We start from the raw sequence: 15,678 nt of genomic DNA, 5'->3' as shown, positions 1-15,678 counted from the left end.
TCCACGATCCCTGACGTATAATCCCCGATCCCTGTTGTATAATCCCCGATTCCTGATGTATGATCCCCGATCCCTGATGCATGATCCCCGATCCCTGATGTGTGATCCCTGATCCCGACTTACCGGATCATACTCCCCGTTCTAGACGATCCCTTATGATAAATGATCCCCGATCCCTGACGCATGATCCCCGATCCCTGACGCATGATCCCCGATCTCTGTTGGATGATCCCCGATTCCTGATGTATAATCCCCGATCCCTGGTGTATGAATCCCCGATCCCTGATGCATGATTCCGGATCCGTAATGCATGATCCCCGATCCCTAATGCATGTCCCCGATCCCTAATGTGTGATCCCTGATCCCCAGACTTACCGGATCATACTCCTTCTTGATCTCCTTTCTGGTCTTGGCCTTCTCAGCCGCCTGGATTCTCTTGATGAGGTCTTCTGATATCTTGGGCTCGACTCGGCGCCCGTTCTCCGAAGGCGCGATGTCCATTAGTGACTTGCGGTTCTTTTTGCTGGCGTTCTGGATAAAAAAGTTGGTGATGAGTTGATTTATGCAAGAAGGGGTGAAGTATCATGATGGTATAATAGCTGGTATAGATAGTGCCATGCCATCCACGAAGAAGCGCCCCACCATTTTTCCACTAATGTTGGAGAGTTGGAGTGTTATCAGTCCACACTAAATCATCCATGAGTGCATACGCACACTACAATAATGACGCTCGAATTGCTCGGATCAAACTCCCGGCACCCCGCGCGACCAAGACCAAAAATTGGTCGGGCGCTTCTTCGTGGACAGCACGTTCAATCTATTACCCCACTGAACAAAAAAATATCTTAAATACTGAAAAGAAATGGAAGTAGATTAAATCTCATAGACAAAACTGGACTTGCACCATACGAAATATCGCACTGCACAAAGCAAAGCGATTGAACTAAACGGGACTTTGGCCCGATTCCAATATTTATACGAGCTTTATTACACCCGTCATTTGCATCTTTAAAATCTCATATTTACCTTCATCCTATCCATCTGGTTGTAAGCATGGTAATAAGATAAACAGTTTAGTATTATTGTTTAAGAAATATGTTCTTATGAGATATGTGATCTGTTGAAACTAATATTTATTCTGCAGTAAAATTAAGGAAAATAACTCACGAATGCTTTGGCGCTCTTTTTGTTGGTGTTGCTCTCTTCCCGACGCTCGGCTTCCTCGACTTCTTCAAGCTTGATGAGCAGGGCATCTAAGTCTTCGCGCCACAGGAGGGAAGGAGACTTTGCTCTGGAATATACAAATTAGCTATTCAGACTTCAAGCACATCAACTATATTTTTTAAGATTTTCGACAGTGTTTACGATTGGCTCAAGCGCGTAAATGTAGTGTAGTGGACTGAAATCAAAATGTCACGACTACAGAAATGGCGCATAAGTGAATAGGTTTCTACGGCAGTGGAACGTCGTGGGAGGTAGGTTTTTTGGTATGTCAAGGATATAAGACTACACATTGACATTGGAGAAATCGTGGTTTCGAAACCCAATTCGATGCCATAAAAAGAGAAGAAAACTTGAGACTCGTATACTTTAACAGCTGTATTACATCACATGTAACCACTCGCGCTCCGATACTCTACCACAGGAACCTACCTTGTAGTTAGACTGGTTTATTACAAAAAGTAAATCAAGCTATAGATCGTTTCATCCACGAAGACGCGCCCCAAACTTTTTAGGTCGAGGGAAGCGCGGGGTGCGGGGAGTTTGATCCGAGCAATCCGAGCGGCAATATTGTAGTGTGCGTGTGTCATTATTGTAGAGTGCACACGCAAAAAAGTGGTTGGGCGCGTCTTCGTGGATGAAACGATCTATAAACACGAATGTTTCTTTTTTTTTTATCTACAACGAGGAACCTCTTGGCCTGTATCTCACTTGATGGTAAGTGACGATCAGGCCACTCGGAATCGGAATCCTCAACCACGGAGGAACTGGCTATCTTACCTCTAACTACCGGAACACAACAATGCTGTTAACATTATTGTTATGGCGACAGACTTAGGTAAGATGGTGATAGCTAGCCAGGCGGACTTAGAACAAGCCCTACCACCAACCAAACCGAACAGAAAAATCTGCCCCCACTGGGAATCGAACCCGGAACCTCTGCGTCTGAAGCAGGTGGTTTTACCACTAGACCACAGAGGCGGTTGTCATAGTAATAGGTGTTATTTTGGTACTGACTTGAGCGCGGTGAGCTCAGCGAGCTTCTGGTCGCGCTGCTTGAGCAACTCGTCCTTCTTCTCCTTGGTGAGCATCCACATCGACATGCCCAGCAGGTAGTTGAACTTCTTCACTTCCTTCAAGTTCTGGAACGCTTTCTCTGCGAAAATAAAGCCGTTTCATCATCATGTGATTTTGTATTTGTGCTGTAGTCTCAAAACAATAGCTTAACTTGGTTTTTGTGCATCTAAATTAATTTTTTTACCTACATGTTTACAAATTGAAACATGTGGGTGAACAAATAAGACAGTTACGCGGCGGTGACCTCATTCCGTCATTGAAGCGAGAAGCGTGCTCGACTTTATATTCGCGCGCGTAAGTTTTTTGTTATAATATGTTTTCCCTCCTGATTTGCACAGGCCACCCCGCCGTCAGACGGGAACAGATCTCCCAGGGAAGCCCCCACGGGAGAACAAAACTATTACTGAACGCTTCTAGTAACCATCTCGAAGGCTTGTAGTACGCCGGAAAGGACTATTGTAAAAGAACGCTTTCGGAATTCTCTCCCACTATAGCGAGTGACAGAGTTTTTGGTGGTTACCTCGTCCTAGCTTGATGAGCCCCACAAACTAACTAGTCCCCGCTGAATAGGTATACAGTGTGAGTCAGGATAAAGTGAACAATTTATCGTGACTCACACTGTATTCAAATCTATGCATTTCCCCGTCAAAAAAGATAGCGAGTGTCGGAGCACAGGGGTTTTTTGTAAGTATGCCTCATCCTTCTAGTTTGTTGAGCCCCATATAGCCTAACTAGACCCCTACTCGTTTGCTAAGTTTACGCAAATCAATGCATTTTACCCCTCAAAAAAGTTATCCTTACCTGGGTCAGCCGGCTTGCCCTTGTTATCTTCGGGCTCCGGTTCGTCCTCGGACTCGGGCTCGTCTTCTTCAAGCGCCGTGAGCCCCTGCATCTTGCTGGCTCGCTTCTTCCACTCAGCGATCGGGTCTGGGGCGTAGCCTGAAAAGGAAATGGTGGTTGAATAATGGTTGAAGGTAGTGAAATAAAAATAGGAGCGTGTAATATAGGGAATAACTGATATCATAGATTAATAATATGTACTATATACAGAAAGTTTTGTTCGCGAAGGTATTTAAAAAAATCACTACTTGCTCTTGAATCTCTTATGGATTAAACCCGCCAGCGGACACAACGCGGGTGTTTTGTTTTCGGAGCCTACTCGGGGAGATGAAGAGGCCTGTTGATATTGCTATGTATTTGCTAAATACATATTATAATGAACAAACAATACATATTAGGGGCTGCACAAACGGTTTTGTTATGGACACGTCACATCATCACGGAAATAGAGTCGTTGTCTGGAGTTGGTGTCATTTGTAACTGATCCATATAATCCCCACTAATTACATCATAAGCAAACCATATTACTGACATGACGAAGCCATGACCATTGACCAAATTATTTATTGCATGTCAGTCATGGCCGTCAGTTTGACATGATCTGCCAATTGCCACTGCAGCTTGCCAATACCTCGGGCTACATCAGCAACTTTAGTTCATTTACGGATCTCTTCATTTCTAATTAAATCTCGTAAAGAAACATTAAGCTTAGCTCTCCATAGGACGCCGTACTTGCCTCTCTTGATCAGCTCCTCGACCATGGCCTTCCGTTTCTTGTTCTCCACCACGAGTCCTTTATCGCACTTCTCCAATATGAAGCGCGCCTGGTTGGACAGCTTGTCGGCCTCGGCCTGCAGCTGGCCCTCGAGGTAATCCTTGCGGCGCACGTAGTACTCCAGCCGGGCCGGGAATCGAACCCGGGACCTCTCGGCTTGGTAGTCCGTTTCAAAAACACCACTGCGGACTTTTTGGCTACTCTGGATGTCACGTATTTGACGCTGACTGTACAATAATCCTCCACGACCCCAAGTCTCTTACTCATTACACTATAAACCCTCGCCGGAATTCGATTCCCTTGTAGACTAAGAGCTGGTGAACGCCAGACCTACGTCAATTCATAAAAGATGAAAGTTTGTCAGCGTATGCTCCCAATATAGATTAGAATGTTGGTGCATCATAAAGTTTGCGTCAACGTAGCATTGGCAGCTACCCTAAAAAAATGTCTGGCAAGGAGTTGGAACTGTCAAAACTGTCTGGCTGATGAGGAAACTACTTCTAACCGTTGCCCAAATATTATATATAAAAATCGTCTTTCTAATTCTAATCTATATTGTGAGCATACACTGAAACTTTCAGCTTTTATAAAGTGACATAGGTCCGGCGTTCATCATCATCATCTTCATAATTTCAGCCACAGGACGTCCACTGCTGAACATAGGCCTCCCCCAATGCTGATCGATTGGTAGCGTCCTGCGTCCAGCGCTTCCCTGCTACCTTTACGATGTCGTCGGTCCACCTTTTAGGTGGACGTCCCACGCTGCGTTTTCCGGTACGCGGCCTCCATTCCAGAACCTTTCTGCCCCATCGGCCGTCAGTTCTGCGTCCGGCGTTCACTAGCTCTTAATCTATTGCCCAATACTCGCCTCTCTTGATCAGCTCCTCGACCATGGCCTTCCGTTTCTTGTTCTCCACCACCAGTCCTTTATCGCACTTCTCCAATATGAAGCGCGCCTGGTTGGACAGCTTGTCGGCCTCGGCCTGCAGCTGGCCCTCGAGGTAATCCTTGCGTATGTAGCACTTCAGCCGGGCCGGGAATCGAACCCGGGACCTCTCGGCATAGTAGTCCGTTTCAGAACCACTACGCCAAACGGCCGACAAAAGTTGCGAACTTTTTTGCTACTCTGGATGTCACGTATTTGACGCTGACTGCACTAATCGTCCACGACTCCAAGGCTCTTACTCATTACACTATAAACCCACTATAACCCACTTTAAAACCCTCCATTAATTGTAGACTAAGAGCTGGTGAACGCCAGGCAGACCTACGTCAATTTATAAAAGCCGAAAGTTTGTCAGTGTATGCTCCCAATATAGATTAGAATGTTGGTGCATCATAAAGTTTGCGTCATCGTAGCTTTGGCAGCTACTCTAAAAAAATGTCTGGCAAGGAGTTGGAACTGTCAAAACTGTCTGGCTGATGAGGAAACTACTTCTAACCGTTGCCCAAATATTATATATAAAAATCGTCTTTCTAATTCTAATCTATATTGTGAGCATACACTGAAACTTTCAGCTTTTATAAAGTGACATAGGTCCGGCGTTCATCATCATCATCATCATTTCAGCCATAGGACGTCCACTGCTGAACATATGCCTCCCCCAATGCTGATCGATTGGTAGCGGCCTGCGTCCAGCGCTTCCCTGCTACCTTTACGATGTCGTCGGTCCACCTTGTAGGTCGTCCCACGCTGCGTTTTCCGGTACGCGGCCTCCATTCCAGAACCTTTCTGCCCCATCGGCCGTCAGTTCTGCGTCCGGCGTTCACTAGCTCTTAATCTATTGCCCAATACTTGCCTCTCTTGATCAGCTCCTCGACCATGGCCTTCCGTTTCTTGTTCTCCACCACCAGTCCTTTATCGCACTTCTCCAATATGAAGCGGGCCTGGTTGGACAGCTTGTCGGCCTCGGCCTGCAGCTGGCCCTCGAGGTAATCCTTGCGGCGCACGTAGTATTTAAGCCGGAGATCGTAGAATGTACGGAGGATTTCTTCCACTTTGTCGTACCTGGGTGTGAGAAGAGTTAATTATTATTTAGAAATATTATGAGTTTTTAAAATTATGTTCAAGTGAGTAAAGACCATCAACAATAATGCTTGTGACAGTATAAAATATCATCAATATTTTGAAATTTTATCATGATTCGTGTAGTTCCACGCACTTTTTGACATCTAATCACTAGACCAGAGACTTGAGACATTAGAGAGACACCATTCAGCGATCAGGGATACCCTACTGTTGGCCACTAGATACCGCCCTATCTCAAATACATCTAGGACTAGAGCCCTATCGCTATTGCATCTCGGACTTGACAACTTAGCGGCTTCCGGTTCCGCCCACGGATTTACTCTCTGGATTGCACTCCATATTGGTCGTACATTAAATAATTGTAAATTGTAACAAAGTCAAATAAAACCCGTATTGATATACAAGGAGTTTACTGTTACCTCGTACACATACACAACACCTACACTAGCGTCTTTCGAGTAGCGTCGAAGCAAAGCTAGCGCAACGTCAACGTTTGGCAGCCGATCAGCATTCCCGTCCAAGCTAACCGCCAACAGGCTAAGATGGCGAGACATCGTAAGGCGATCAACATCTGCCCATCATAACCCATCATACCTACACTCTTGAGGGTCACGATCAGTCTGTCATGAATGTAACGACTAAGAAGACTTGCCCCGCTAATGCGTTACTTATCCGAAAAAAACGCTGCATCGAAGCCACGCAGGCGAGATGACGCGTTCGAAAGACTCTTATATGGGGGACTCCTTATACTCAATTAGCGTTACCCACGAGTTTGCCCGCGTGAATTTCGTTGTGTCAATAAACGCAATATTCACGTTTTTTCACATCATAAAAACCTTTCGTAACATCTGAAAAAAATAGAACGTACGAAAAAAAAATTCCGAATTGGTTCAGCCGATCTCGAGTTTGCGCTTAGAAACTTTCATTTTTATTTTTACTATAGTTAAATTCTGCGTACTAACTATGTGCCCTGCCCATTGCCACTTCAACCTGCTAATACGTCGGGCTATGTCAGCGACTTTAGTTCGGTTACGGAACTCCTCATTTCTTTCTGACTCTATCTCGTAAAGAAACACCGAGCATAGCCCTCTCCATAGCACGCTGTGCAACTTTGAGCTTTGATCGATCAACATGGAAAGCATTGGGGGAGGCCTATGTTCAGCAGTGGACGTCCTATGGCTGAAATGATAATGATGATGATGATAGTTAAAGCAGGCCTGTTCATCTCCGCGAGTTTACATCGAAAACAAAACACGCACGATGGCCCACCTACAGGATACGATTCGACAAGGCCTCACATACGAGCGAACATTGACTCACGCACGCGTATTCTTGTGTATGATGGAAGAAAATGGTGTACTAAATACTGTGCAGTATTTAACTGCCTAAATAATAATAAAAACACAGAATGTACTTTTTTAAGTTGCCTCATGACACTGAGAGGTAAATAAGTAGTTAATATTATTCATGCTAAATCATGTATTTCCTCCGCCATTTTCCGCAGTTTGGCACCTCACGTCACATCATTTTACCGAAGTCAGCCCTATATAGTTCCAAAATACTGAACTGTCCTATCGATGACATTGACAGCGGGGCGCCACCGTCTATACCGAATCGCTGGTTCCGATTTTTGCCATGTTGGAAACCATAAAGTTGAACGATGGTAGCGCCCCCCTGTCATTGAGTTTGGCGGGACAGTTCAGCGTGGGTCATCTATAGCTTCGGCGCAGTGCCGACCACTGACGTTTGTCAACAAAATGGTGCTTGACGCTTGAGACAGGCTAAATTACACCATACTGTTAATGACATTGAGCATATATTTTTTTAAATACCTTCGCGAAGTAAAACTTCTGTACGTAGTACTTATTATTATTCTGTGGTTAAAGCCCCACTCACTTGTTGAGGCAGTTGTTGTGGTCGAAGGCGTTCATGCAGCTCATCGAGATGGTGGTCTGCAGCTTGAACACCTTGTGCACGCCTTCCGCCTCCACTTCAGCCAGCTTGCCCGGCAGCAGGGTTACCACGAAGCGCACTGTTGTGTCTGTGTTGTACTCCTGCAATACAAGACAAATTTATCTTATTTTATTTGTTTAACAATGTTTCAACAGCATTAAATTGTACATAAATGTGCAGCAACAACTTGAACATAAGCCAATTAAAGAAACACATTCTATTACTAAAACATTTTTAAATAATTATTATCTTAAAACTATTCTTTACAGAGCCATTCAACCCAGGCAGTTGCTGAATTTATTGTTACTCCTAAATGACAATGTTACAACAGATGAATACTATTAAAACAAATAATAACGATTGGAAGTGTCTCTTATTAAGGGCGTGCGTGGAGCCCTATTAACGCTGGTTTCGCAACTGGGCGTAGAAATAGTAGAAAAATCGTCGCTTGCCTCTTTAACTGACGTAACTGACATTTTGCAAAATTTTCAGGCGATTAGACAGATCGATTCGTCTTGCGAAATTGATTAAAATGGTGTAGATAACTCAGTTTCTAAAAAAATGTCAGATATGTCAGTTAGAGGCAGCGACGAATTAAGCCCTCCTCCACGCTTTGGAACAAACTGTGAAGGGACAACTGTTATGAATAAATAATTATGTAAGTAGTTAGGCAACACTGAAGTGTCTCAGATTTGACACTTATAGGAAGGCACTACATCAGTACTGGATTACTAGTTCCAATGTTTGCCACTTGACTGTTACCTTCCACTTCTTTCATAGATCCAAAACATTAATATTTTCTCATCTGCTTTCTCGAAAATAACACTACAATACAGTTTGGTACACACAAATGTAATTCCAGATGTGCACAAACCGTTAAAACAGCATCAGTATGAAACAGATTTCAAGCAATCCAATAAACTTTTTTTTTATGTGACAGGAGGCGAACGAGCAGACAGATCACCTGATCACTTAAATTGTTTTTTTTTTTCACTTACCCTGTATTCAGATATGAGCGGCTTCACTTTATCCGTCCCAAGCATGGGTTCCAGCACATTCTCTTTATAATTCTGCGTCCACGCGCCAACAGGCAGCTCTGTGATCTCAATCTTGTCGTTGGGCAAGATGGCCGCCTCGCCGGAGATGACGTACTTGTCGCCGAAGCCTTCCACTGTGCCGCGGAAGTTCTTGTACCATGGGTGCATCGGTTTCGGTTCTTCGCCGTCGAGCATTCGGCTGGAAAGGTATATTAGGTCAGTCAACGAAAAAGTATAGACAGAGTAAATACAAATGAGCGTGGATTAGCGGGGAGTTGCGCCGAATTTTGTCAGTGTGCGTGCGTGCCGCATACGTATTGGCGCGCGCTCACATACAAACCGCGCTCGGTGCGTTTCTATGAAGATGACCTATGTACTCATTTGTATTTACTCTGGTATAGAGGAAAGTGTTTGGAACACAATTTCGACGTCACTGTAACTCCTATAGAGGCATGATCTAGTTAGAATGAAACCCAACCAATGAAGGTTGAGCTAACTCTAACTACAGCCTGGTTGAGTTAACTGAGCACCTGGCACCGTGACGTCACATCGACGCTCTAATACGGACGGGTCGAAAGCGGAAAGGAGTGCGGGTGACTACGAGGGAGTCGCATTTCATCGAGTTGCGCAGTTAGCTTAATCGGGTTGTAACGGGACTAATCTCGGAGTATAACTTTGTCTTGGGATCCGCAACGAGATTACGGTAACGTTAAGGTAAGATTTGGAGGCCGCGTACCGGAAAACGCAGCGTGGGACGTCCACCCACAAGGTGGACCGACGACATCATAAAGGTAGCAGGAAGGCGCTGGACGCAGGCCGCTACCAACCGGGCAGCATGGAAATCATTGGGGGAGGCCTATGTTCAACAGTTGACGTCTTATGGCTGAGATGATGATGAAGGTAAGATTTCGTAGGCGACTCCACGCAGCAGCAGCAAACGATGCCGCGATGTGTTGCAGAGACGCATTGGCATCTACTGGCATCGTACTTATATTTATTTGTATGAAAAAGACAGAGTATCTGAAACCATCCTCACCGAATGTTCTCGACGATGTCCCGTGGGTTATAGTTGGGTATCTTTGTGGACCAGCCGGTGCCGATACCCTCGGCGCCATTGACCAGCACCATCGGGATGATGGGCACGTAGTGCACTGGTTCGATCTTTTGGTTGTCTTCGAATTCGTGCTATAAATTGAAAAAAAAGTTTCATCTCAGATCGGTATAACGTTCGTTCCGATATAACAAACATTGAACAAACACCTGAAGGTCTAGGATGCGCGCCGTTATATACTTTATCGACGTCAAAATGTATAGACAAAATCTATAAAATGCTTGATAACCGCTTATCGAATCCTAGGCCTACAGGAGACAAAATAACAATAAAGAATAATATTTCGATGTACGCCCATGTTTTTTGCATCAAGTTACACACTTGTGCAAAAAGCCAAGAGCTGTGTACATAGCAGAACAGATTTGGATAAGATTCCTATCCAAATCGGTGCCTTACATACTACTTTTAAAAGGCCAGAACACAGATTTTTAAGTCTCGCCAGAAAACTCATGAAACGCAACGGAAGAATGGATTATAAGAAAAATAATAATAATCTGAGTTAATTAAGAAAAACGGACCTCTCTAATTCACCAGATGCAAATAGAGAACTTGGCCTACACTCCTCCCCACAATGGCTAAATTGGTTGGAGTCTCTTAAATTAACCACAACACTTATCAAAAATTAAAAACGTAATTGAGCCAGGCTAGAGCCGCCGTGACATAATCTTATCGATGATTTTAGACGACAAACATATGGGCTTATCGCGTAACATCGATAGTGGCACGATAAAACCTTATGGCAGTACGCATCCTAGGCTTACTTACAGGTATCATTTATTTACAAGTTTTTTTTATGCATAACAAGACTATTCGACCACAATCGCACCTGATGTTAAGTGGGATGCAGTCTAGGATGGTACATATCTGCCTTGTACCTAAGTGCCTATTCACTCTCGCCTTGAAAAGGCCCGGATTATAGTCAAGTTACAAAAACAAAGAAAGTTGTTACTTACCACAAGCAGCGGGTCGTCATGCGGATGGAATATGAGCCTTGTGAGCGGCGACATAAGCGTGAAAATGTAACGGGGACTCGCAGAATCTTTTCCGCCACAGAGCCGCGTGCCAAACTGGCCTCGCGGTTCTAGCAGGTTTATATTGTTGGAGCCGACGTAGTTTTGCGCCAGATTCACTATCGTCATGGCTAGGGACTGCTCGCCTGGGGAAGAAGAGATACTTGTGATATCGTTTTACAGTCCTTACATAGAGTAGTCTGTCAGCTCACATTATTAAACGAAATTTATTTAAAAAAATCCACGAAAAATTAAAAAAACACATTTTCTCTCAAGATCCGATCTACTTAAGCAAAATATTTTTGTTTGTTTGTATTCAAAAGGCTTGACCAATTTTAAAAATGTTTTCACCATTATAACTACATTATTTCTGATGAACTAATTTCACATAGAAGTAGTCTCATATACGCGTAGTTTTACGCTTGCTTGCAACTTATAAAACAAAACTCAGTCAACGGGAGTGGCAACTAAGGCTACTGCAAATAAAGGCCTTCGTTACTTTCGCAATTAATTACATTTAACTTCTGTGAACACATTACAATCTGTTCTAAGACCAATAACATTGTTAATGAGCAATTTATTTATGCACTAACCGTGATGGTAAGCAGAATGCTCGGCCACCGAGCCAGCCAGTTGTGCCACCTTGACTTCCCGCTTGTCGTTCCGCTTGATGCACGTGAATATCACCTTCCGTTGGCCTGGCTTCAGGCCGTCTATCATTGAGGGGATTGACCTGGAAATAAGTAAATAATTTAGGTTATAATGACATAAAGTTCAAGTAATATCTTCGATACATAGTAACATTCATCATTCATTCATATCCAGAAACGACGATAAGCTTTCAAAGAAAATCAAACCCTACGAAGTAAATAAAATCGTAACTAACATTAAACACTTCTAGTAAGTAATCAATTTGTGTTGAGGAGAAAGTTAAACATTCAGTTAATTTAGAAGAAAAAATGCTGTGACATATGGACGGAGACAGACATGATGAATCTATAAGGGTTCCGTTTTTGCCATTTGGCTACGGAACCCTAAAAATTTCCTTGCATTTCTTAATTTCATGTGTATAGTCTAAAGATAAAATATCTGACTCTTACCTAACATTATCGCCGTTTGAGAAGAGAACCAGCTCCAAATTGACAAAATCTGAATACGAAACAGCTTTCGTGTCTTTAGTGTAAAGGTATCTCTCTGGGAGACCAATCTCCTTCCTTCTCTTCACTTCGTCCATGTGACTGGTCAGCCACTCTTTACGTTGGTCAGCGCCCTTCTTCGAGAAAGCCAGCTCGATATGATGGTCATCGGTAGGACCGCTGTACTTGAAACGGATTCTGTGCCTTTCCATATTCTGGAAGTATTCTTTAGCCTCCTTAGATGTGGAGGTACCCAAACCTTTGTAGTATTTTATATTGTACGTGTGATGGTTGTCTGTATCTCTCTTCCATTCCTCAAATTCTGGTAGCGAATAGAACGATATCTCTTTGTCTTTCTTTGTCGCTTTCACGATGGGTGTTATAAATTCTTCCAGGAACGGCAGCTTCAGCAACTCAGGCCAGTTGTGGTGAATAAAGTTGATGATCAAACCCTTGATGTGGGAGCCGTCCTGATCCTGATCGGCCATGATCATCATTTTACCGTAGCGTAAAGATTTTAAATCGTCAATAGTGTTGTATTTCTTCTTGTACTGAAGTCCGACGATTTTGATCAGGTTGTTGATTTCTACATTCTCCAAGACTTGCTTGTGAGACGCGTCTCGCACGTTAAGGGGTTTACCTTTGAGCGGGAAGACGCCGTAGTGATCCCTGCCCACCACACTGAGTCCGGACACAGCTAAGGTCTTGGCTGAGTCTCCCTCGGTGAGGATCAGAGTGCAGAGATGCGCGTTCTTAGTTCCAGCGTCGTTTGCGTCCTCCAGTTTTGGAATACCCTTCAGTTTGCTCTGCTTTTTACCAGACGCCTTCACAAGCTCCGTCTGGGCTTTAAACTTGGCCCATGTCAGCACAGACTCAACCAATCCCGATTTGCTCACTGCCGTAATGAATTTCTCGGAGAGAGTACACTTCGATCCAAAGCTCTTGGCTTGGAGTGTCATGTTTTCTTTTGTTTGAGAATCAAAGGTTGGGTTCACAATCAAACAGTTTACGAATACCCACATATGATTTTTGACTTGGAAAGGCTTGATATTAACGCCTCCCTTGTTTTTCTTCTTTAAAACTTCAAGAACATTCTTTACAATGTTGTCACTGACAGAATCGATGTGTTTACCACCTTTTGTTGTCGCGATAGAGTTTACAAACGAAACTTGCTGAAATCCGCGATCTGATAAAGTTAGCGCGACCTCCCAGCGGTCGTTCACTTTTTCATAAACAACCTTCAACGGTTGTCCGTTCTCGTCTTCTTTGCCTTTTATGTATAAATCTACATAGTCTTTGAACTTGTTTATTTTAATTCTCTCGCCATTGAGATAAACTTTTACGCCAGCTGTGGAAGCGGCGACGTCATAAGCGCGTCGCGACATCAGCGCTACAATGTCATCTTCTAATTTATCCATCTTGAATTTAGCCAAGTCAGGGCTAAAAGTCACTTTAGTAAAATCGTCATCCTTGCCAGATTCCTTAACTTTAGGCTCTGAAGCCTTTGTCATGTTGGAGCCCCAAGTTTGTTTGAAATGCTTCTTGTACTGCTTAGATGCAGTTTCCACTGTGAATTTAGTTGAGAAAATGTTACAAAGTTTTGCACCGTAACCGTTTCTGCCTCCCGTTACTTTTTCTTCTTCGTCGTTATAGTTGGATGATGTCAAAAGGTGTCCGAAGATCATAGTTGGCACAAACATTTTCTCTTCCTTGTGCATTACTACAGGTATACCACAACCGTTGTTGTATACGGAAATTGTGTTTTGTTCTTGGTTGATGTCAATTTTAATTACGTCCATTTTTGGGTCCCTTTGTTTGTTGTCAGCTGCATTTACTAAGATTTCATCATATATTTTGTATAATCCTGTAATAGAGAATTGTAAATTTACTTAGTGGGTACTTTTAACATACACTAAAAAACAATAAAATTGCAAATTAAATACTCTTGTAATTATGAAACTACATTAGTTGCAGAAATAATATTCCAAATTTCAATATCATGTCTCATACTTTTTAAAATATCTTGATGTAAAGCGGAGCAAACAATTTGACAGGTTAAAATACCCCATATTGAGAGGTGCACTTTGCTTTCCAAGAGCCCGTAGTGGAAAGGGTAAAAATATATTTTTTTAATACTAATTAAGTTTATATCTTAAAATATGTTTAAGGAAATTATGTGCATAAGAAAAAATCTAGGGTAGGTAGATCTATGGTCTCAATAATTTTTTATAGCACATGTTAGAACATACCTGGCACAAAAGTCAGTTCTCTCTGCACCATGCATTCTTTAGTTTTGTCGAAAATCCACATGGTTTCCGTGGCCCGTTCAACGGAACCAATGTATGTGTCCGGTCGGAGCAGGATATGCTCTAGTTGCGACTTCTTCTGGTAAATCTTCTCGATAGTGCCCTTCCCACCCTTGGCGGCCGGGGGCGCAGCCTCCGCCGAGCCGTTCTGGGTGGCGCTATTCATTTTGTTGAACATCGACTGAAAATCAGAAAGTAATTGGACACTTATAATTTCACTTTAATCACAATTAGCAAAATTTGTCATCAAAAGTTGCATTATTGGTTTAATTCATTGAAAAAAATTACTTCTTGGCTGCAATTTATTAGTTAGTAGGTTAATAAACATTTTAGAGCCAAAATTTTAGCTTTATCATGATAAATTTATTATACTCGAGATGTATGATAAATTAAAATAGAGTAAAAGGAAAAACCTGAAGTCACAGCCAAAGTTCAGAAGAAAAATATTGCACCACTGGAGTAAACATACCAATAGCATGGACAAGAGAGTATTCGGTTACTTCCCAATGATAGCAAGGAGAGGGTAGTTTATTAGCATTTTTTTAAACATAACTGACTGTTTGACCACAACCGAATGGGCAATAGGGTTCAATATCGGAAAACAGGAATGTAAATGATCATAAATTCAGTACCACCATTTTACATAAAATTACATACAATAATTTAATGCTCCTTCAGTAAACGTGTACTGATTGTAACAGCTATTAGGATCGGATGGAAAAAACGCTCAAGTTATCGCAATTAGCATGCGAAGAATAACAAAAATAAATACAATGTGACCGTTAGCAATTAAACTGCCGCCAAACTCGCTTACCTTTATATCAGCCATCTTGGTAGTTGTGCTTATAAAACGAATGCGATCAACGCGATACGCTGTTTGTTTTGCAATTAGTGCAAAACACACTCTAAAAGTATTGGCTTTTGCAAAACAACATTTTTATCAAATAAATTGCAAATATTACAAGAGCAATACAATGACGAAGACGCCGAGAACAAGTATAGACAATCTATATATTTTTTTTAAACAGTGATTCATTCACCCTACGCTGTGGTTAGTTTGATCATAGACAATAAAACGGGGTGAAATAAAATGCAATCGTTATTAGTGCGATTTTTAATTGTTTTTTAACAAATTCTCTTTCTCTCTATCTTCTTCTCTTTCTTGATTAACCTCGTAACGTCT

At 42.6% G+C, this 15,678-nt stretch overlaps 1 protein-coding gene across 3 annotated transcripts in view; it reads right to left on the bottom strand.

Annotated features, from left to right (window-relative positions):
- The window catches only part of Top2 (DNA topoisomerase 2), a 29,502-nt gene extending 13,995 nt beyond the window's left edge, over window positions 1-15,507 (bottom strand). For 2 of the 3 annotated variants that reach the window (XM_028323552.1, XM_028323553.1), the window contains exons 1-14: window positions 15,310-15,507; window positions 14,439-14,676; window positions 12,154-14,053; window positions 11,647-11,786; window positions 10,997-11,199; window positions 9,969-10,117; window positions 8,894-9,131; window positions 7,839-7,996; window positions 5,852-5,921; window positions 3,875-4,013; window positions 3,100-3,237; window positions 2,239-2,377; window positions 1,168-1,291; window positions 376-531 (exon numbers count right to left, since the gene is read on the bottom strand). In XM_028323552.1, coding sequence (XP_028179353.1) covers window positions 376-531; window positions 1,168-1,291; window positions 2,239-2,377; window positions 3,100-3,237; window positions 3,875-4,013; window positions 5,852-5,921; window positions 7,839-7,996; window positions 8,894-9,131; window positions 9,969-10,117; window positions 10,997-11,199; window positions 11,647-11,786; window positions 12,154-14,053; window positions 14,439-14,676; window positions 15,310-15,324 — 3,807 coding nt within the window. In that variant the 5' untranslated portion in view covers window positions 15,325-15,507. Of the gene's footprint in view, window positions 1-375; window positions 532-1,167; window positions 1,292-2,238; window positions 2,378-3,099; window positions 3,238-3,874; window positions 4,014-5,851; window positions 5,922-7,838; window positions 7,997-8,893; window positions 9,132-9,968; window positions 10,118-10,996; window positions 11,200-11,646; window positions 11,787-12,153; window positions 14,054-14,438; window positions 14,677-14,908; window positions 14,928-15,309 lie in introns of those variants that run through there. The other variant, XM_028323554.1, reaches the window with a different exon arrangement.
- Window positions 15,508-15,678: the final 171 nt, after the last annotated feature.

Source organism: Ostrinia furnacalis, unplaced genomic scaffold (assembly GCF_004193835.3).
Source record: "Ostrinia furnacalis isolate ACB-3 unplaced genomic scaffold, ASM419383v2 OfSCF0643, whole genome shotgun sequence".
NCBI lineage: Eukaryota > Metazoa > Arthropoda > Insecta > Lepidoptera > Crambidae > Ostrinia > Ostrinia furnacalis.
The sequence above is the reverse complement of the archived record's forward strand: the minus strand, read 5'-3'. Positions and strand labels throughout refer to the sequence as shown.